This window comes from Ischnura elegans, chromosome 7 (genome assembly GCF_921293095.1).
Source record: "Ischnura elegans chromosome 7, ioIscEleg1.1, whole genome shotgun sequence".
Classification (NCBI taxonomy): Eukaryota; Metazoa; Arthropoda; class Insecta; order Odonata; family Coenagrionidae; genus Ischnura; species Ischnura elegans.
The window spans coordinates 81,940,728-81,964,185 of NC_060252.1; the positions used below are offsets into that span (position 1 = coordinate 81,940,728).

Consider the following 23,458-nt stretch of genomic DNA (forward strand, 5'->3'; position numbering starts at 1 on the left):
CGCGTCCATACGTGACTAATATCCACTTCCGAGACTTCCGATCGTGTGCATGACCTTCAGCTGCTTCCCTCTTTTGAACTGTGTGCGCTGTTTGTGAAAAGCGGTTTTTTAATGGAAGTTATTTCGGGGAAACCTCCATCTATCTTTCTTTCTTATTTTAAAGACCATTTCTGACGGCTTTCATGAAAATCGGGACCCCATTGAATGTGTTAAAGACTTAAGCGATTTTTGCTTCTGTGGTGTGGGAGGGGGTCAGCTGCCCTCTACTGCACCTCGCTGGGTACGCCCATGATCCCAAGCCTTCACCTAGGATTTAAATATGAAATCCTTCACTCACTGCTCAAACAGCGTCTATGACTCACAATCAGCCGCACTCCGGAGAAAAGAAGAGATTAATAATTCTGGTCAAATATATCCTGAAAGAGCACTCAGCCAGCAACTGAAGTGAGTCATTAGGTAGCCATTTCAAGCTGACATACTGATGTATATACTCAGTACATCCAGCAAATGTTCCATCAAATACATAGGTAGTCCATAGACGAGTAACAAGTACCTTACTGCCATTTCCAAGCTATGTGGGAAGAACTCAATGAATACAACATAATTGCTGAGAATTGGTTCACAAGGCATTCCTAACCAGATAAATGGGCATAATATCTAACTCATGCAACAGTCCACAGGAAAAATACTGAACTATTCCATCATTGAGTGATACTCGAACAGCTACGTTCATTTTTTCACAACAAGTAGGCATATTCTGGTTTCTTCATTTTCTTTGGTCAAAGTGCAACATAAATTTCACCACGAAATGACACACATCTTCCAAAGACATTGGTAGGGCGATCAGAAGAAACGAAATTGGCCAACAATTTATCAATAAAGGTTAGAGTTCAGAAGGGCTAAGATCAGTGAAACTGTCACCATAAAATATACTGCTGCTATTGAGGTTAACTTGCTCCAAGATAGTGTCTTAATATCAAGAGCTATAAAAGGAATTGGAAAATTCCCAGCAAATATTTCTCTTGAGTCACCGTTCAATCCGAAAAGGCAAACATGTCAAAAACATTCCTTCCATCATTTTTAATGCCATGGTTAGCATTCCTCATCTCATTGCAAGATGCATCTGGTGTGGACTACAACAAAACCCTTTCCCTGGTGGTATCAAGTAGACAGAACCAAACAGGCCACTCCATTGCACAAGCCATGGTGAATACTGAGGGAGGTAATGTCCCAAAGCACTGGAGGATGAACATGCATCAATCAAACTCCGAGCATCAAGGAATTCAGTCATTCCAGTTGGTGACCACATTAGTGGGTAAGTCACCAAATTTTAATTTTCTCTCAGAATCACGTGCTACCCTGCCAAAAATACCCAAGGACACCCATTAAAATGCATCCATAAAAATAGATAGCTGCCAGTGAAAATCAAATTTTTACTAATACGACATTAGCTTTCCGTAGCCAAAGACATTTCCATTTTTCTTGCAGTTAAAATTAGACAATCATAAGCATTTTAATAGTCCATGATTGGTTCCTTGTACCAATTGCTAATTTATAAAGTTAAACTGATAAAAAATAAAATAGGTAGGGGAACACGGGAGAATGGGGTTTGGGTTTTTTGCGACTAGCACGTGCTGTAAACTATGAGACAGTATTCGAAATAGATTAATCTGTTATGGTCCACCTTCTGCAGCTATCTTGGTTTAGTTAATTGATTTTTAACTAGTGAACTGTGAGTTGTGTGAATTTTTTTCGTCGTTTTCTAACTTCGGAAGATTTTGTATCAATGGTAAGTCATATTCAAGTATTTAAATAACAGTAATTCTTGGTATGTGTTTGAAGTGCATATGTCTAATTATTGTTAGTTTCATACAATTGAACATCTGAATAAACATTATATTTGGGCGTCAGTTCCTAGGTGTTCTTGGGGCAGAATGGGAGGGGTGGAAGGGGGAAGTAAGAATAATGGGAAAAAGAATGGGATGGGATAATAATAATAATTTTTATTGTTCCTAGAGATCACATGTTCCGGTGACATTGGAAGTCGTCAAAATAAAGTAAATAATTAAAGTAATAGTTACAAATAAATGAAGTGATATAACATTTACAATTTTTACAGATAAAAGAAAAAAAGTTACAATTATAGTGGTTGATGGGCAAAGATTACTCCGAGCCCAACATAAAATCCTTCAGGCTATAATAGTTACTTTCCATTAAATATTTCTTCAAAGCATTCTTGAATGGTGTAGGTGGAAGACATTTAATATCATACGGTAGCTTGTTGTATATTTTTGATAGGGAGAAAAGGGGTCCTTTTTGGCAGAAAGTGCTATGGTAGTCTTTGAGGTGAATGTCATTGGTGGTTCTGGTAGCGTGATTATGAAGAGAACTATTTTTTGGAAAGTATTCAGGGTTATTCTTAACAAAAGAGGCACAGTTGAGTATGTACAGTGATGGGAATGTTAGTATTTTCAGATCATTGTAAAGAGGTAAGCCAGGTGCTCGCATAGAAACTCTGGCCATGGCTTTCACTGCAAATTTCTGCATAGAGAAAACTTTGTGGCAGCAGCTAACATTTCCCCAAAAGATGATGCCATAAGTTAGGTGGATAAGACAACTATGTTCATACTGCAGCGATTTTCATAAAAAATCAGCTGAAGGCTGGGTAGCTTGTTACATTTGTAAGGAATTGGCTTACAACTTGTGTGCAGGGGTGGATAGCAAAGCAGATTATTCTGTACTAGTGAGTGAATGTTGTGATTAGGCTCCAAAAAAGACTAATGTAAGTAAGAGTGTGCTGCTCCTAAATATGAAAGACAGAATGATTATGCGGCCATTGATACCACTCTGAGCACTCACACTGCTTGGTAGCTGACCTGAAAAAGTAAAAAGCACCCTTTTGCCATAAGTATGGCTGATGACTTTACTCCATGTCACATGCCTGGACGGCAACAAAATGCCCTCCTTATAAGTTAAACTCAGCACATTCAGCCATGATTTTCATATTTTTGCTGTGCCTCTAGAGTTTTTATATGACTATGAAATAATTTCCCTCACATTACCATGACTTCCAGTCAAAATTTTTCTTTCCTGACTGGTATGAATAGGGTACAGTTTCCTTCATCAAAGAATACAAAAGACATTGATTGCGATTCCTTACCCACCATTAGTGTATTCATACTATACAAATTATTTGGTTTTAGAAATACCGATTCAGACAAATGGCAATGGTCAATTTTATCCTCATTTGAAAAAGGCCAGATTGGCACCCATACGATGCTACTCCACGTGATGTCACGTGGAGCAAGCATGGAATACATACTCCAGGAGTAATAATCTTTCGATTTAGGCAATAAAAAAAATAGGAAACGACCTTATTCTGTAAGTATAAAATCATTAACCAAATATTGAGGAACAACTTGGAGAGCTGAGTAATCTTTGGCAATCAGCCATGAAAAATTGTAATTTTTCATCTAAACTGTAAACATTGTGAATTTTCCTATACCTCTTTCATTGCAGCTATTATCTTTTATTTTTTGGATGACTTCCAATGTCACCTGTACATGTGATCTCTAGGAGCAATACAAAATTATTATTATTATTACACTGTCTGTGAGGTTGAAATCCCTGAATCTGAGACTCAGCTTCTTATGCTAAAAATCAACTGTATATTTTTTCCTTTTATTTAAAACTTCATACCACATATTACCTATTCAATTTTTGTTAATTTCAGCACCACCACCGCTTCCATCTGATTACGAGTTATTCCCAGGAGTTGGATATTACAAGTTCCATACAGCCAGTGCCAAAGGTTTTGAAGATGCGTCTTCGAAGTGCACCATGGAAGGAGGTCATTTAGCCATTGTCAACTCAGAAGCTGAGCATCAAGTATTACAAACTATGTTCGCAAGGTATCCAGAGAGTGAATTGAAAACCGTTTGGGCTTTTGTAGGCTTTCATGATAGAAAGAAAGAAGGAGAATATGTGACCATTTTTGGTGAGTAAACCTATGATGGGTATTCAACATCAGAGACTGATGATATGCAGAGAACATATATTATAAATTAACCCTTTCATTGTGTAACATTTTCTCAGATTTGTTTCACATTGGCGGAGAATTTTTTTTCACTGCATTCACTTTGTTTTTCGAAAATATGAAAACAATTTTAGTAAAAAAAGGATTTGTATGTTTATTTGACTATTTATTAAACAATTTGTTGATGGCATCATAGTGATGCCATCCGCACTCGTGTGATAAATGCTCCGGATAATTATGCAACCCGTTACAAAACAAAATTTTTTAATAATGGCAAAATATCTTACAAATTAAAAAGTACTCCATAGATGTAAAAAAAGCACTCTAAATATATAAACTAATTTTCAAAAACTGAAGGCATATCAAGGTAGCGTAATCCAGTGCGTTTGCGGGAAACCATCATGAGAGTAGATAGAACAGAGCGGAGGAGCGTATGGAGCGATTGAAGATTATAGGCCGGTGTGGCATCAATGTGATGCCATCCGCACTCAAAGGGTTAAGCGTCAAAGTGAGACTGACCTGTCACAGACCCTGGGGAAGAAGCTTGTGGCAACCATCATAATTAATATCATGAAGTGAAGCAACACTTTGTGCCCAAGTGCCCCAACAGAGAGAGATTTTTTTTTCAAAATCAGCTTTCTGCTATTTTTATAAACTATATAAACTATACACAAAAGGGAGTCTATGGGAATACAAATTATAAATAAAAAAGTCTCATTTTATCACCATGATGGCCTAATTGGAATATTTAGCTCTTGATCCAGTGCGCTCTCCTATTAAAAGTTTAACTGAATTCCTCTATGATGAAAAGTTCATTTTAAAGGCCAGAATACATGCTAATCCTTTTGGATGTTAATTATTATATTGAATACTAAATCAAATTTCCATTGATTGAATTTTGAGAGTCCATTTTTTTAATCGTAATTCAAAGTTAAATACACACGTTTTTTTTCCCTTTCCATAGGCCAACCTCTCCAATCTACCGGTTTCACAAGATGGTCATCTTCTGCTCAGCCTGATGACTATAAAGGTGCTGAAGACTGCGGTAGTGTTCATCGTAATGGAGGCCTTAATGACATAGGTTGTGGAGGGCATATTCCATTTTTCTGTGAATATGACCTTTCTTGGGCAGAGCACTTATAGATTTTCCCCCAGCGCTAAAAAAAAAATCAGGTATGGGAAGATGGGTTATTTAATCTACCTGATATTCTTAAAAAACGCAACAAAAGTGGTTCAAAATGATTAATACAATACATAATGGACATTTTGTTAGTCATTAGTGTGTTTGCAAAAAACTGTAACTTTCTATTCTCATTAAATGTGACATTTGTCCAACAAATCCAATTAAATTGCTCTCCTGTTTTCTTAAAAGTTTCTTTATGAATATCATGTAATAACACAGGAATAAAGTGCACATTCATGTCAACATTAAAGACAAATGCTCTCCACCCAAATTTAAGTTATGGTATTATGAAAGTCTTGGGAACAAAAACTGGCTGCTGTGAAACCATGATAGGTTAAGTAATCAAATTTGTGTTGATTCTGGGTTTTTAATTTTGACATGCATGTAAGCAAAGTCAACAGATTAGATAAGTAAGGAATACATGATGCCATCATTTTGCTTACTCTTATTAAGTGACGGGAGTGCAAATTCCAAAAATTCAGGGCAAAGGACAAGCCAACTCACTCAAGGATTCATCTCAAGGGATCCCAAGCAAAAGTGTACCTAGGATCAAAATTAGGAAGGGGGTCAGGGGGGCAAGCCATGGTCGTTCAAGCCGTAATATTTTACATTTTGCATGGAAAAGGTGAATGAAACCAACATTTTAAGACAATTCTAACAGCGCTTTATTAATTTTTAAATTTATTTGCCTAAAAAAACATTTTAGTTACATGTATAAAACTGATATTAAAGAAAAAATGTTGAAAACTTTCAGTTCAATCCAGTCTCGTTTTCCTTAACACATTCAGCACGGAGCACGTCAATTGACGTGGTCCCGTCCAGGGGTGGATCCAGGATTTCTTTCTGGAGGGGGCACACGCAATGCCCTGTCCAGGATTTTGTTCTGGGGGGGCACAAGGTTTTCTCGTAATACAATACGAATGCCTTGATAACAGGACTTTATTAAAATCTTCCATATTTTTTAAGATTCTGGGGGGGCACGGTCCCCCATACCCGCCCCTAGATCCGCCTATGGTCCCGTCCAAGCCAAGATACGGAGCATGTCAATTAACGTCCTCTGCCGGTCGGGGCTGGGAACTCTTTCTACGCATCCATACGTGACTAATCTTCTAATAATCCACTTCCGAGTCTTCTGATTGCGTGCATGGCCTTGAGTATGCTTCCCTCTTTTCAACTGTGTGCGCTGTTTGTGAAAAGCAGTATTTGCATGGAAGTTATGGCGTGGAAACATCCCTCAATCTTATTTTAACGGCCAATTCTGACGACTTTCATGAAAATTGGGACCGCATTGAATGTGTTAAATGCTCGAGTGACTTTTGCTTCTGGGGGGGCTGGCCCCTCCTGCCCCTCGCTGGGCACGCCCATGATCCCAAGCCTTCACCTAGGATTTAAATGTGAAATCCTTCACTCACTGCTCAAACAGAGTCTATGACTTAGCCGCACTCCGGAGAAAAGAAGAGATTAATAATTCTGGCCAAATATATCCTGAAAGAGCACACAGCAAGCAACTAAAGTGAGTCATTAGGAAGCCATTTCAAGCTGACATACTGATGTATATACCTAGTACATCCTGCAAATGTTCCATGAAATACATATTGGTAGTCCACATATGAGTAACGAGTACCTCACTGCCTTTCCATGCTGAGTTGGAAGAACTCAATGAATACAACATAATTACTGAGCATTGGTTCACAAGGCATTCCTAACCTGACACAAGGATAAAATATCTAACTCATGCAACAGTCCACAGGAAACATACAGAACTATGACATTTTTGAGTGATACCAGAACATATTGCAACAATTTTTTCACAAGAAGTTTTCACATTTTCTGGTTTCTTCATTTTCTTTGGTCAAAGTGCAACATAAATTTCACCACGAAATGACACACATCTTCCAAAGACATTGGTAGGGTGATCAGAGGAAACGAAATTGGCCAACAATTTATCAATAAAGGTTAGAGTTCAGAAGGGCTAAGATCAGTGAAACTGTCACCATAAAATATACTGCTGCTATTGAGGTTAACTTGCTCCAAGATAGTGTCTTAATATCAAGAGCTATAAAAGGAATTGGAAAATTCCCAGCAAATATTTCTCTTGAGTCACCGTTCAATCCGAAAAGGCAAACATGTCAAAAACATTCCTTCCATCATTTTTAATGCCATGGTTAGCATTCCTCATCTCATTGCAAGATGCATCTGGTGTGGACTACAACAAAACCCTTTCCCTGGTGGTATCAAGTAGACAGAACCAAACAGGCCACTCCATTGCACAAGCGGTGGTGAATACTGAGGGAGGTAATGTCCCAAAGCACTGGAGGATGAACATGCATCAATCAAACTCCGAGCATCAAGGAATTCAGTCATTCCAATTGGTGACCACATTAGTGGGTAAGTTACCAAATTTTAATTTTCTTTCAGAATCACGTGCTACCCTGCCAAAAATATCCAAGGACACCCATTAAAATGAATCCATAAAAATAGATAACTGCCTGTGAAAATCAAATTTTTACTAATGTGACGTTAACTTTCCATAGCCAATGCCATTTCCATTTTTCTTGCAGTTAAAATTAGACAATAGGGAAGTGCACTAATTTTTTTTTATTGCTGAATTTGAAAGATTAGCCTAAAAAAGAAACATTAGTATAGTCACTTTTATTTTCTGCATCTGGGGTATGCACTTTAAAACGTTTTGAAAGTCGGAAAATTTCATGTTGCGCTGAAACACAGTGCCTCCATCTTGATTGAGATGTGACGTCACAATACAGTAGTCACCAGTGGAGTATCGCTGTATTCCGTCGCCTTCTTTAGCGCGGCGAGAGTTTCCGGGAATCGGTGGAGTTTGCTTCCTAAAAATGTCGTCTAGTACCGAAAACATGAATTCAAAATAGAATTATAAATGATTTTTTATTCCAAATTTTATCTCGACGTCGAAACAAAAGCCTGGAGAAGATATTCATTCCCGTGCCTTAAGCACAAGCTATACGGAATAAATGGTTCAAGGCTGCTCCTGACTCTTACCTATCGATGATATTCTGTTTTGAAGATCATTTGAAGTTATTGTAAGATGAAATTGATATTTATATTATAATAATTTACTTAATAGGTACCTCAGTCACATCAGAAAGTGAGTTGAGTCAAAATATAGCATCTTCCGCGTTGACCTACGTAATTTATAAACTGAAAGTAGTTTGGTTAAAGAATTATGGCGCGACTGTTATTTTACACGACCGGGCAAAATGTGTACTTTGCCCATGATATGCGCATATATGATAACAAACGATTTTTGTTAAAGTTAATCTTTATTTGTTGAAATTAGTACATTTATTGGTGATAGAGATATAAAGGTACATGGCAGGTCGCGCGGCGTAATTTGTACTCCCCTGGTGACAGGTTCATCTTGCTGTTCTAAAAAATTAGCTACAATACCTCGAACTTTGAAAACTCGCAATATAGGCAGTCAAAGTACATTGTAGGAATACACGAGACCACTCTAGCCCAAAATGTACGTACAATGTTGAAATCCTTGGTTTTCAAATGTTATACGCCAGCTCGCCCGGTCCAGGGTTATCAACTTTTATTTCATCATATTTGTTATTTGAAATTATATTTCGGAATGGTTCTTTTAGCACTGCTACTGAGGTAAACTGGTAGGTACTGAGTACAAGGTACTGAGGTAGGTACTGAGTAAGTAAACTCCCTTTGGAGTAATGTGAATTACAAGTGTTCGAGATATATGGCATTTTATATTCGCTTTGTGTTCTTATTAATTATGCCTGTACGCATATTATTGCTTGCCGCGAGCCTTTAATGGTATGTGCTCTTGCAAGAGTGGTTTTCATTTTTAATGTGGAAGTTGGTCAGTATAAGCAAAGAAAAAAATTAACATTTTTGCGCACACCAACCCTCGTAGTCATCGTATCTCTGCGTTTGTAATGACACTGTTAAAATATCTTAACGCCATTATGATGATAAAAAAATTGTCTCATGTCAATTATTGCTACAATTATAATTAATGATAAACTTGACTCCGTATGATCACAATGAAGACAACAAAAAATAATGCCATGACGAAATCTTGAGCACTGGTACCTAGGGTGGGATTCTTTCGTTGACACTGTACAGTGTACACGCTACCACTACCCCAACCGACCCAGTGAATAACGGTGGATATTTTAAATTTATATATATGACTTGTGAAAAGTAACGCATGAAAATTAATTAATTACAGCCTAACTAAGGCCCTAATTGAAAAAGATGGAGCAAGGTACGTGGTCTCCCCTTGTTAGCCTTAACGTCTCGCATTTCTATGGAGCGTTGAACCTGTCCTCCTTTTTCAAAAATTCAGTGACCATAAATACATCAAAGTTTGGTATACCGTTTATAAATCGTTGGAATTTTCCTTCTCCCAGCCAAGATTAGCTTTTCTTGAACCCATCCTGGACAGCGAACCATTGCAACAACCAGCCAGCACGGAAATAAGGCTAACATCCCATGATTCTAGTTGCGAAGGGCGAACGTTCCGGCCGGCGTGAATACATACGCAGCGAATAAGTCTTGCAGAAAACGTCTGAAATAGGTTTATTAGTTTGACTCATTGTCAGTTCTAAAAAAAAAGTTTTGGCATGATAAACGGCATTGTGCCAAAATATACCCAGCAAAAAATAAATACCATCATCTATTTATTAAAGATTCAATGTGCTAATCGTACTACTCTTTCCAAACTTGAAGTTGACACGTAAATGAATATTAATATATTACGCAACGATGAAGTCATTTACTCAAAAGAGAAGCAGCCACATATATATTCTGAAGATAATATATGACAGCAAAAAACGGATACCCTCAAATTCTGTAATTTTTCTATGCAATAATAGTGGTAGAACTAAACGGCGTAGAAGCTGCCTTCTGCTACTGCCTTGTGACGTCACGGCCAATATTCAACATGGACACCCGTTTTAGCGGCCTTTGATTTTTTCCATATTTCGGACGGTCATCTCGAATCAAGTATTCACTATTAGGATTTAAACTGTGGTTTTACGACATTATGTTATTCTGAACTCTAATTTAAAAAATGTGTTTGGTGCATTTGAAACACTAGTGTACTTCCCTATTATGAGCATTTTTAAAGTCCATGATTGGTTCCTTGCATAGGCGGATCCAGGGGGGAGGGGGGGCACGTCACCCCCCCAGACCCTTAAAAATATGCTAGATTTTTAATACGGTCTCATTATCCATGAAACTCTATCCATGACAATATATAACTACCATTTAAAATAAATTTTTTATTGAAAGGATTACCATTAACTTTCCATAGCCAATAACATTTCCATTTTTTTCAGTAAAAATTAGACAATTACAATAAGCATTTGTATAGCCCAATATTGGTTAAATGTACTAATTGATAAGTTAAAAAGTTAAACTGACACAAAATAAAATAGGTTCATATCATGAATAATTCCTACCCTGAATAAAACAACAACCTATAGCGCTATATCTACTTCAAATCTTCATCAAAATTTCCTGTACCAAAAATGCAATTCATTTCTGAGAACAAATGGAATAATGAGCAAACATTAGTAATTCATAATGGAAGCGTAGAAAAATTATTTCATCATGTAGACAGGAATATTTATTTATGTTTGCCTTTTCTGATGGAATCATTACTCAGAGGAATATTTGCTATGAAATTACCAATTCCTTTTATGGCATTAGTATAAGGTAGTCAGATTCAAATTAAGAGAAAATGCATGCTGAAATTTGAAAAAAAAGCTCTGTTATTTGTCACAATTTTTAATTAAACAAATAATTCTAAGTCTGAGGCAACATCTTCAGCTACTTAAGGAGATTCATCATCCTCACAATTAGCTTTTAAAGTAGTCCCAATTTCACATCCCAAAGATTAAACTCCAGGGTATAGTAATGATTCGTACAAGTTTTCCATTTTCTCTCCCAGACTTTTTCCTTATTTCCAGTCTGAATTTTTAAAATTTCGCCGACTATATCGATACATCCACTACACAAACGCTCAACAATCGCCCATCAAATCAAATCCGCTCATCTAGGAGCCCAACGATACGAATCGGCTCGGCTAGCAGTCGCCAGAACACAAACACTCACTTCCGAAGCTTGGAGATTTGGAGGTGAGCGTTTTTGCTCCAGCTACTGCCAGGTGAGCGCATTAGTATTTTTAGGTAACTAGATGAGCGGATTTGATTCGGTGGGCGATTGTTGAGTGTTTGTGCAGTGGATGTATCAATATGTCACCAGAAAAAGTAGTCATACATTAGGATTTTTTTGATAAAACTTGTGAAATAAAATCTTAAGCAGTAGAAATGATGATTTAAGGCGTGACTACGTGAAATTGCTTGATGTAAATAAAAAAGCTTTGTAAATTTCACAAGTGATTTTGTGACAACCGGTTTCGTCACTGTGCAACATCGTCAAGTTCAATACCGGATACAAGGTGAGTTTGACCTTATATTCATTGAGTCAATTGCAGGGGTGTCATGATGCCGGAATGCTGTTCCGGGCAATGGTTAAAACAAGACATAATAGTCAAATAACACATTCATCAATTTTGTTGCCTAAATTTCTAATATTCGTAACAAAAAACTTATGTCATAAAAAAATAATAATTAATAATAAAAACCACATAGAGTAATATTTCACTCATAACAAAAAAGAGGGAAAGTGAGGTCCAGCACTGCTAATTTTGCCATGACGTCACTGGTCAGTTTAACCCAAACAATATAGAAATATTATTTCGACTAAGTTCAGTTTTTGACCGTTAGATGCCGGGAGGTAGCACATTCGTGCATCCTCCCGGCATCTCTCTACGTGCGGCGGTATCTCTCTTCCGCATCCCCTCGGCAGCGGTTCGGCATATGGATGGCATTTTTATGAAAGGATGCACTCATACTCTTTGCATCTGGATGACATCCATCTGCCAACAAGAAATTTGATGGTTTGTGCCGGCTGGGGAAGCTTGGGAAGGAGGCATGTAATTTTGTAACTTTTGTTCCTCCTCTTTCGCAACTTTGATTGACTTGAGGACCACCAAACCCTCATTCCTAACTTCCCAACCTTGGCCAGCCTTTCAACCCTACTGACTCTATGAATGTAAGGCCATACTCTCCCTGTATCCTGTATTTGAACCTGACAACGTCACACAGCGACGAAACTGGTTGTAATTAAAATCATACCTGAAATTTGCAAAGTTTTTTATTTAATGTTAAACATTAGAATTTGACTCACGTAGAGCCCAGGGCCGGATTTAACCAAAGTTATGCTATAGGCATCTGTCCATTGAGCAATTTCCATCAATTCTCGATGGAGCGATCTACATCTCGATTTTTATGATAAGGCATAGCCACTCGCATGAGGTAGGGTTCGGAAAAAAGGAATAAAAAAATATATGGCTGACAGCATAAGTTTATGCTTGAATTTTTACGTGGGGAAAACAAAGCCGGCCGGCCTCGGTGGCGGCGGGGTAAAGTCCTCGACTGCCAAACCGAAGGTCGCGGGTTCGAGTCCCGCCTGGGTAAGTTACCCTTATCCAGGGCATGGGCGTGTGTGAATGTCGTTAATTGTTAATTCCCCATTGTAAAGGCCGTAAATGTGCTGTTTATGGGGTAATGGAAATAAATAAATAAAAGAAAATACAATTAAAAAAAAAGCTTGGAGTAAAACTACACTGTTTAACTTTTATGCAACTAAAACACTCTGTGGATACCCTTACCAAAAATAATGTCTAGCCTTAATTCATGCAACAAAAAGAAGAGTAAATTCAAAAATAAAAACATTATGTAGTGCTTTACATGATTCAACTATATTAGCACGAAATATGGTAAAAAAAATAGTAGAACACACACTAATTTTAAAACGCATGAAGAGCAGTGGTACGAACGACATTTGAAATTGAACAAAGCCTCTAAAATACAAATACGGCCAACTGCATATCTTCATAAATATCTTCTAGAGAAATTCAATTACAGATTAATAACATGAATGAAGACATAACAGGGCCTGCCTCAAGCTCAACAAGAACTACTTCAAAAGTTTCCTTCTTGTCTTCTTTTCGGCAAATTAAATTAATTATGGCATCGCAGTTCAAATAATAACTTAGCACATTCAAAGAGGCCACCTCCAGGCAGACGGATCCCACATAATAAGCCTAGTGATGGCGGTGCCCTTTGAGGCACCTCCAGTACAGATCATTGCTGGTTGCTTAACAGAAGGCGCCCCTTGGACTGCCCCTAGGCACGTGCCCACTTTCCCTTACGGTGAATCCGGCCCTGGTAGAGCCAAATCTATGGTACTCCATGCCACCATGGCAACAAAATGCACAGCTCACCATCAAGCATTACAAACCATGTACGCAAGGGATCCACAGAGTGAATTGAAACAAGTTAGGGCATTTGTATGCTTTCATTATAAAAAGTAAAAAGGACAATATGTGACAATTTTTGGTGTGTACATCTAAAATGGGTAGTGATTTTCATCTTTTTTCTATGCCACTGGAGTTTTTCTCGACCATAAAATGATTTCTCTCACATTACCATGACTTTCAGTCACAATTTTTATTACCCTGAATGGTATGAATTCTGTACGTATGTAAACATTTCACAAATATTGAAGAATAACATTATCTGTCTGTTTGAAATCCTTGAATATGAGACTATGCTTCTTTTGCTAAAAATCAACTGCATGTTATTTCCTTACATCTGTAAAATTTCATGCCACATATTTCATATTTGCCCATTTCAGCACCACCACCGCTCCCATCTGACTATGAGTTATTCCCAGGAGTTGGATATTACAAATTCCACACAGCTACTGCCAAAAGTTTTGAAGATGCATCTTCGAAGTGCACTATGGAAGGAGGTCATTTAGCCATTGTCAACTCAGAAGCTGAGCATCAGGCATTACAAACCATGTACGCAAGGCATCCTGAGAGTGAACTGAAACAAATTTGGGCTTTTGTAGGCTTTCATGATAGAAAGAAAGAAGGAGAATATGTGACCATTTTTGGTGAGTAAACCTATGATGGGTATTCAACATCAGAGACCAATGATATGCAGAGAGAATAAAAAATGAATTAAAAGTCAGATCGAGACTGACCTGTAATAGATACACCCTGGGGAATACAGTAGCAGCAACCATATTAGTGCCACTTTGTGCCCAAGTGCACTAACACTGAGATAGTTTATTTTTCAAAATCGGCTTTTAAAATTTCAAAATTTTTATAAATAGGGAAAGTAAAACTTTATCACCATAATGGCCTGATTTGACCAATTTAACACATAAATTGGTGACTCAGTGTCATATTCATTTACCGTATTTCTCCGAATATAGTCCCCCCTCCTAATTTTGAGGCTTCAGTTTCGAGAAAAGTAAAAAAAAAATGCGTTTGAATATAGTCCCTCCCTTTACTTTTACCACAGGCATTTTTGGAAAAAAAGGGGGGACTATATTCAGACATATACGGTATGCTCTCAGTTCCCAAGGCAACCTCACAAGGTTCAGTTTATTCAACTTAACAATGTCTGATATGCACTGAATAGTAGAGGCCTTCACGTTGTAGAAATCCATCTTACTGATTTGTAAATGAAAAACTTTGCTATTTCTACAATTTGGAACTTTATTTTCCTGACTAGTTTCGATACACTGTATCATATTCATAGGACTAGCACAAGGACAAGTTCACTATTTATCGTAAACCCACGTGCACCGATCAGGTCATCCACTCATCCTCAAAACATTCCATTAATCAAAAATTAGCAGCCTTTCACTGCATGCTGCACAGAGCATTAGCCGTACCATTAGAGCCAACAGCTTTCATGTCAGAAATAATCACAATTAAAAAAATTGCAGTCGCTAACGGTTACGCTGAAAAATTAATCGACGATTTACTGGCAGGCAAAAGGAAAAAAATGTTAATCAAGGATTTTTACTCCTCAACCACAAATGACAAAGGATCGTGGCGACGCCTGAAGTATGTAGGACAACCCTCTATTAAAATAGGAAAGTTTCTCAAAGAAATGAACATTCATCCGGCTTACTACAATAACAGGAATCTAAAAAGCTTGCTTCCACCCATCAAAGACTCCATAAACCCAGCCCTCCATAGTGGGGTTTACCAACTAAAATGCAGTGATTGTGGCGCCAAATACGTGGGACAAACGGGGAGGAACCTAGCCATTAGAGGCGAAGAACACAGACGAGACTACATCAAGAAAACGGGACTGTCCCAATTTGCCTCCCACCTCCTTGAAGAAGGACATCAGGCGGATTTCACCCCGGAGTTGCTGCACCGTGTGAAGAAAGGGTCACAAATGGACATCAGGGAGCAACTGGAAATTTTAAGAATAGTTAAAAAGAAAGAGCCCATCACTAATGACCACCTTTTCCCATTCCACTCCCCCCTCCTGAACATCCCAATTTTGCACCCGAAAAATAATCCCCATGACGCTAACCCACGCCGCCTCCCCTAAGTACGTTCCCTTTCCTCCCCCCACCTCCTACGCGAAGTGCAACAATGTAGCGCTCTACAGACATCTCCTCTCCACCCCTTTCCCCTCCCCTCCCCTTCCACTCTTTGCCCCCCCCTTTTTTGGTATATAACCCACGGCAACGCTACTTGTACTGCTAGTCCTATGAATATGATACAGTGTATCGAAACTAGTCAGGAAAATAAAGTTCCAAATTGTAGAAATAGCAAAGTTTTTCATTTACAAATCAATGTCTGATATATCAAAATACAGCCTCAATGTTATAAACCAAATTTCATCAAATAGCACCAACTTGGGTTTTCCGCGATCATTTGAAGAATAATTTTCTTGATTGCAAGTTTCAAATTACCATAAACTCCAGCTGTATTAAAACGATCCGTTCAAATCTAGATTTTGGGCTATGCTCACGATACCACTTTTAAATTATTATTACTTGAGCAGTACTGCCTTTGCTGCTTTCATGTGGTCACTGCACATGGAGGACATATAGATAAAGCAGTTTTTGAGCTCCTTCCACTAAATGCAGAGATCATAGATTCTGTAGTCCAGCAAGAAAGTTTGAAAACTGCCACTATGACCATGGGCTTAACCAGCGAGGGGCAGTTGCCTCCCTTAGAAGCAAAAATCACAGAAGTCTTTAAGCAACATCAGAACTGAATTGAAACGAAAGTATTCAACAAATTTTAACTCACTTAAATTTTAACTTTTAACATTTTTTAAATTTAAACCCATGAAAAATGATATGTATTAGTATAAGATATGTAACTAAAATAAAACTATTTTTTCAAGGAAATGAACTCATAAACCAATAAAGCGCTGCTATAATTTTCTTAAAATGTTGCTTTCATTCACCTTCTCCATGCTAAAATGTCACGACTTGGCTTGCCCCCCTAGACCATGGCTTGCCCCCCCCCCCTTCAGTTATGATCCTGGGTACGCCCTTTACTATGACATCCGACCCCGAGTATAAGATGCACTCAGACTGATTTAAGTATATCTGGACTAGCCATGGCGAAGTAACAGTATAGCCCTCAAATTTCCACAGAGGAGAATGAAGCCTCAGTAGCTTAACTGGCTAAAACACTCGATCAGAATCCAGGAGATCTACATCTGAATCCCAGTCAAGGCAAATGATTTTTTCTCTGTGTATTTTTCGCACAATTTGGACCCTGACTGTTGAGATGATTTTCATGGAATAAAAACTCATCTTAAATACCAGAAGACACAGTTATCCTTTTAGATGTTAATAATTAAATGTAACAGTAAAGTATATTTCTATTGATTTACTTAAAGAGTCCATTTTTTAAATCACTAATCCAAAGTAATACACGTACATTTTTTCTCTTACCATAGGCCAGCCTCTGCAATCTACTGGATTCACAAGATGGTCATCTCAAGGTCAGCCTGATAACTATAACGGTGCTGAAAACTGTGGCAGTATCCATCGTAACGGAGGCCTTAATGACATAGGATGCGGACGGCAGATTCCATTTTTCTGTGAATATGACCTTTCTTGGGCAGAACACTTATAGATTTTTCCCGTAGGTTTCAAAATAAAAAAGAAAAAATATTTTCAGTGGTGGAAAGTAAAGGAGTTTCATCTAACTGAAATCCTCAAAAAGCAGAAAATTTCCATAATAGTTGTGTCAAAATGATAATTGCAATACATGGACATTTTTAGTCACGAGTGTCAAAGTAATACTGTAGCTTCCTATCCTCATTAAATATGACATTTTTACTTAAATTCTATTCTATTTAAATTACCCACTAGTTTTTTTGCCATCCTTTAAAAGTTCCTTAAGAAATTTTATATCATAACACAGCAATGAAATATGTTACATTCATGTCAAAATCAATGTTGATGTAACCTATTTATTTGATTGTATGTGATTTCCCTTGTATATTTTTGTATGTACTACTTTTTCCTGACGAGGTCTCAATATTTCTGAATACTATTGACCAATAAAAATTATTATTATTAATGACAAATGGTCTTTCCCAAATTTAAATTATATTATGAAGGTCTTGGGGATGGCAACACTAGGTGCTGTGAAATATTGTTAGGTTAAGTAATCAAATTTGTGTGCATTCTAGGTTTTTAATTTTGACAAGGACATAAGCAAAGTCCACCAAGTCGGATATAGTTTATATACAACGTAAATACATATATAAATGAGCTTTGGTTATTTGATTGAGACATCAAATAAAAATGGGCTATACATATAAAACTGAAAGCATATCTATACATTCAATAACGGATGTGGGTACTGGACTTTCCTTATAAATGGTTCCAATTTCTTCATTTGGTCCAGGTCTAAAGTAATTCTGAAATCAAGCCTATAAAAGACTGCATAAAATGTAAAAAAGGAGCTGACTGAAGAATACAGTCATGGACAGGACCTAGTCAAGAGAGTTTCTATAATATATATAACATAGATTAAGCAAAAACACACTGGAATTAAGAACCACATCCATTGACCCAGTCCACGAGTTGAAATAGCCATAAACTGCATCACTTGAAGAGGTCAACACTAAAGATTTATCAGTATATTTGAGGGAGATTTAAAATTTATTCATTAGAATATCCAAAACTGTTTTTTAACCAATACTTCACCAGCAAATAGAGGACCAGAATCAATAATTCCAATTTAATTAAAACTGCTTATATCAATTGCCATATGATAATAACATTTCTTCATTACGTAAATAACAGCACAGCAGCGACCATATGGGATTTAGTGCAGGAAGAATTAAAATCTGAACTCAATAAAATACTAAGTTAAGTTGCAGGATTCATCAAAAATACTACATATGAGCAAACAGAGTCTGGGAGCCACTAGAAACTTGGATGCTACATGACAGGCTTTGCTTGAGCTACTAAGAACAGATATCGTTCAGAGTGACATGGAGAGAACCGCCTTCTATTTCTAGGTCCGACTAAAACGATAAAGTAAGAGAGATATTATGCCAAACAGATAGGTATAGGAATTCATTTTTCACCCACACAATAAGGGAGTTTAAGAAATTTTAGGAGTGACTCAGTACTCATTGCTCTCTCCATTTCTTTATTTAGTCCTTCTATTTTTTTTGCTAAAGGCTGTTGTCCTAACACCCCCTGCCATAAAGCCTGTTTCGGTGGCTTATGGGAGAGTATGCAGAAGTTGGAGAAAATGAGAGTTAAAGTTGTGCGAGCATTTTTAGTCACCTCAGAGCAAAAACAAGATGATAACCTTGGTATCTTTAATCCGTTCACAGATAAAAGAACAATGCAACACTAAGGCCTATAATTTTACTGGTATATTTCAATTTCATTTTTAGTAAAAACGGTACAATACTATTCACTAATTTTAACTTGGCATTTTATCATTGACATTAGAAATATACTGATAAGAAACATGACAAAAGTTGAAGCAATTACTAACATGCTAAAAAAATTTATTACAGGTTCAATATAAGTCAGGATATTCTAAGAAAATAACTATCATGAATAAAAAACCAGTATTAATGATACACCTACCTTCATTAAGACTATTCCTTCCACATACAGAGTTCACCGTAGAGATGTCACTGAAGTGAATAATTCTCAGCTGTTAATTCTCATCTATCACAGCTCCTGGTGAACAACATTTCTTAAGAACTGAATTTTTGAACAAGACAACAGTACCAGTGGAAAATTAAGGTAAAAATACCATGAAAATAAAATTAACAGATGAAAGCATTAGTTTGAGGAAATTCTAAACATTAAGCATGGTAAATGAAACAACTTTCAACTTTCCACATAGCTTTATAAGTTCAAAGTTGTTTCATTTTCCTAGTTTAACACGTTCACTGTTGCTTCAGTCATAATGACCGAAACACATACTTCATCTTCAAGCCGTTTCTGTCATTATGACTGAAGAATGAGTCACTTTGTTTGGCCTTTCGTAGCATGCCAATGGTCATAGCTGCTTCAGCACCGTGTAGGCGGATCCAGGGGGGGGCACGGGGGCACGTGCCCCCCCCAGACCCTTACAAATATGCTAGATTTTTAATACGGTCCTATTCTCATTGCGTTCGTTTTGTATAACAAGGTATCCTTGTGCCCCCCCCCTGAACAAAATCCTGGATACGGCCGTGCTTGTGCCCCTCCCAGAAAGAAATCCTGGATCCGCCCATGATGTGACCAACACGGTGCACGCAGCCGAATGCACACGAAAACTCAAATGGAAAGTATCAAATTATTAAAACGAAAGAAAAAAGAAAAACAAGTCAGCGCAATGGGTGGATTCGTCTAAAAATCTGCGGCAGGGAACATGTTAACCATGAAAGTGAGTAATAATCGAAGCATCCTTGATATGGTATTTGTGGAAGACTACCGACAGGTAAGGCCATTTGTGCCATGAGGGAAGGGTTGAGAGAAATCTGAGGTCGGCATTTGCCTGCTCTTAATGAAAGGTGCCAAGGGGACCATGGCGTAACGTTCAATCCGATGGACTGAGTACTGCACTTGAAGTGTCCTCCATGAAATGCTCAAGCACGGATCAGGTAGCCCCAGAAAAATCTCTGCCACTGCCGGGATTTGAACCTGGACCGACTGGGTAGGAAGCCACTTTGGCCACTACACCAGCCTGATATCCCCGAAGCATTCTTCTAACAGTTCTACTTAGTTCCTGCAGGGCTATTCTACTAAACGGGGCCATACGTATGGCCGGCCGTAAGTTTCTTATGGTCTGACCCGAAATTACGGCCTAAACCGATTCCACTCTCGAGGGGCCATATCGTATGGCCCGGTCAAAAGTCTTAACGCCCTTTCTGCAGGCGAGTATGAGAATTATAATTGGTACTATAAGTTTGGTTCACTTTTTTATACACTAGTCATTTTTTTGAGAAGGAAGTTTGTTCCAACGTGAATAAAAAATTAATTATATGTTCCTTAACCGAAATGGACTCTTATTAAAGGATAAATTTTAATTTTCTTTAAACTAATCTAGCGGCAGACGCTGAAGATCTTTAAAACAAGTGAAGAACGTAAATCATGGGCGAGAAGAAGCAGAAGAAATTTGTGCCGTGCAGTATTATGATATTCGTGAATTGTGCATGTAATGGATAGAGTTAGAACATGACATCCTATTGTAGTTCTAACCCCCTTCCTCTCCTTCCAATGGTCTAACTATTGTCTCATGGCTGCAATCATTTGCCCCCAAAAGCCTTATAAATCCACCCAATGCACGAAATCTAAAGATGAAATTGAAACTTTAAGTTTCATCAATTTTATTATCAGAGGCTTATGTTTCGGTAGCTGTATAAAGTTAAAACATCAATATGAGACTATCATTCTTTCCTTGATTTGTGGACGACATTTGTCCTTTACGCATCGACTTACTGAAGATTGCCTTACTGCCAAAAAAAAATTCTTGCCCTATGTTTCTTAGATTTCCTCCCTCATGAACCGTTATGCTACGAGAATCTTAAAATATAAAACATTTAATAGCGGATATTTCAAACTACCTACAGCTTTTCGAAACAAGTAAGGAATCTGCTAGCAAATGTAGCACAGAAAGCAAATAAAAGCCGGCTCCGGGAAGAGGAACGGGCCCGTTCCTCCGTTCACTTTAGCAGAGCATCCGTTAAAAGTATTCCTAACTTTTTAACTACAAGCAAACTTTTAGTTCATCCGCTATATCTACTTAAAAATTAAGTAACAACTTTTGACGTACGGAAATAGTTAATGAAAACATCATCATCGTACGCGAACGGATTACCTACACGTATCCCGTATCCTCCTTATGAAATCGACGTCTTTTTGAAATATATCTAGCCAATGCCCGTTGAATCCGTATGTGCTCACCCACAATATTCATATATTTCTTGAAACAATCGCTATGTAATCGATGACACTTCGTAAGTTTCTTTTATAACACCTTAGGCGAGCAATGTTATTTCGTATGGCCCATGTTATGACCGCCTCCTAGGCAGGCCATAATATTACGGCCTTTAGGCCATAGCTACCGCCCGACTTATGGCCTTTCGCTCAGAGTAGAATCGCTCGAAGCCATACGTATGTCTCAAGGCCGTAGTTATGGTCGATTTCGACTTATGGCCCGGCCATACGATTAGTGGAATAACCCTGCTGGTCCCAAATTTGCTTCTAAATGAACAAAAAAGTGTTATCCAGGGGAGTTTCAAGGAAGGTAAAGTCAGGATCAACACACTAAAATGCACAGTCCTAATGCTGCCAATTTCAAAGGTGTTTCAGGTCACTTGCTTACTCCCAGGGATGGCTCACAATCAGAGGTAGGCCCTGAGGTTGTGTCCTAACTTTGGCATGATATGCTATGGAGTGTGTGATACCAACTTCTGCGTCTGCAATGATAAAAAGCACGCAAAAATTAAAATGTTTCATTTCGACCCGAAGCGAAACGAAAATACGAGGCCTGGGTTTGGTTTCTTTCCCGCACAAAATTAAAATCACCAAGGAGTTCAGTTTCGACCCCGGATGAAACTTTACTCCCGGGAACGAAACTAAATTAATCGAAACTCCACTAAGCACAGTTCATTTTTGATCCCAGAAGTTGAGCGGAGGGGGATAAGAGGGAATATTTTGGAAACATTACGTTTGACATGCGTGTAAAAAGGTTAAATCATTGAGCTTAACACGTTGCATACCGGGGTATTTAAATTCCTAGGAACACCCATTCTGGGTAATATGTGCCTATTAGGGCGTAATGCCTTTGGTTTAAACATGGTTAAAAAGCTAATGCATAGAATATAACTATACCCAATCAAACGTTATGATGCATCAATTCATTATGAATACCGAACAACAACTGAAAATATACTGACGAATACCTATTGTATGCTTTAAAATTGTTTAGGTTGACGCACCTAAATGATGAGAATCTTCGTCATCCATCTGGAACATACGGAAAAAAAATGACGAGAATTCTTGCTATCTGTACGCAAAGTGTTAAAAATCGAATGGCCAGTTTACATTCACCATTCTCCTGTGAGAGGTAAAAATATGAGTGCCCCATGCATCTAATGGCGGTAGGCCAAACCTCTACTTCATTCAACCATACTTAGTACTCGGTATGTGGGTCGAATCAAACTGTTCGAAGGTGAAGCACGTGGTCCCTCTGGTGAGAAAAATTTTCTGTTTTGTTTTGTCCCAGAGTTTTAGTTAAGTTTCGACCCCAAGTAGTTTTGACTCGGATTCAATTTTTTCCCTGAGTTTAGCTCAAATCCATTTAGTTTCGTTTCAACATTTCGCTTCCGGGAACGAAACTATTGAAATTTTACTGGTTTTGACTTTCGTTTCATTTCACTTGCCGTCCCTGGTAAAAAGTTCATTCGTAATTGCTGATGCCGAAGTCTGGTATCACTAATCACAAATCATTAGATGCCTATATAATGAATTAACCCCCTGGGATGTCCGATACTGATTATATATATGGTTTACCTAATGGTTGTGATGCTAAATTATAATATAAATTAAAATTATAGGCAACTACATATTTGATGTAAATTCAAAATATCTCCACTGAAACTTTTTTTTTCAAAAAACAAAAAAAAGATCGAAAATTCTAGATAACAATTTACTAGAAAATTATAACATTAAATATTAGCTAATAAGTAACAATGAAATTTTTAAGGCCACTCTGGGAAGTTGAATGAGCTCCTATGAAAATAACCTCCAAAATAAATTGTGATTGCCAGTGAATGAAATTACAAAAGAATTTTCCCACTGGC

The 23,458-nt window shown here is 37.7% G+C and overlaps 1 protein-coding gene across 3 annotated transcripts; it reads left to right on the top strand.

Annotated features, from left to right (window-relative positions):
• The first annotated feature begins 266 nt into the window (after nucleotides 1-266).
• Nucleotides 267-17,719, top strand: LOC124163091 (hemolymph lipopolysaccharide-binding protein-like). Of its 3 annotated transcripts, none has more exons than XM_046539887.1 (3): nucleotides 267-1,315; nucleotides 13,986-14,249; nucleotides 17,084-17,719. In XM_046539887.1, exons 1-3 carry the CDS (start codon nucleotides 1,054-1,056, stop codon nucleotides 17,260-17,262), a joined length of 705 nt encoding a protein of 234 aa, XP_046395843.1. In that variant the 5' UTR covers nucleotides 267-1,053; the 3' UTR covers nucleotides 17,263-17,719. The 3 variants fall into 3 exon arrangements, with proteins under 3 accessions (XP_046395843.1, XP_046395841.1, XP_046395842.1); XM_046539885.1 differs by lacking the exons at nucleotides 13,986-14,249; nucleotides 17,084-17,719 and adding exons at nucleotides 3,734-3,997; nucleotides 5,001-5,464 and having other exon boundaries at nucleotides 314-1,315; XM_046539886.1 differs by lacking the exon at nucleotides 267-1,315 and adding an exon at nucleotides 6,996-7,607.
• Nucleotides 17,720-23,458: the final 5,739 nt, after the last annotated feature.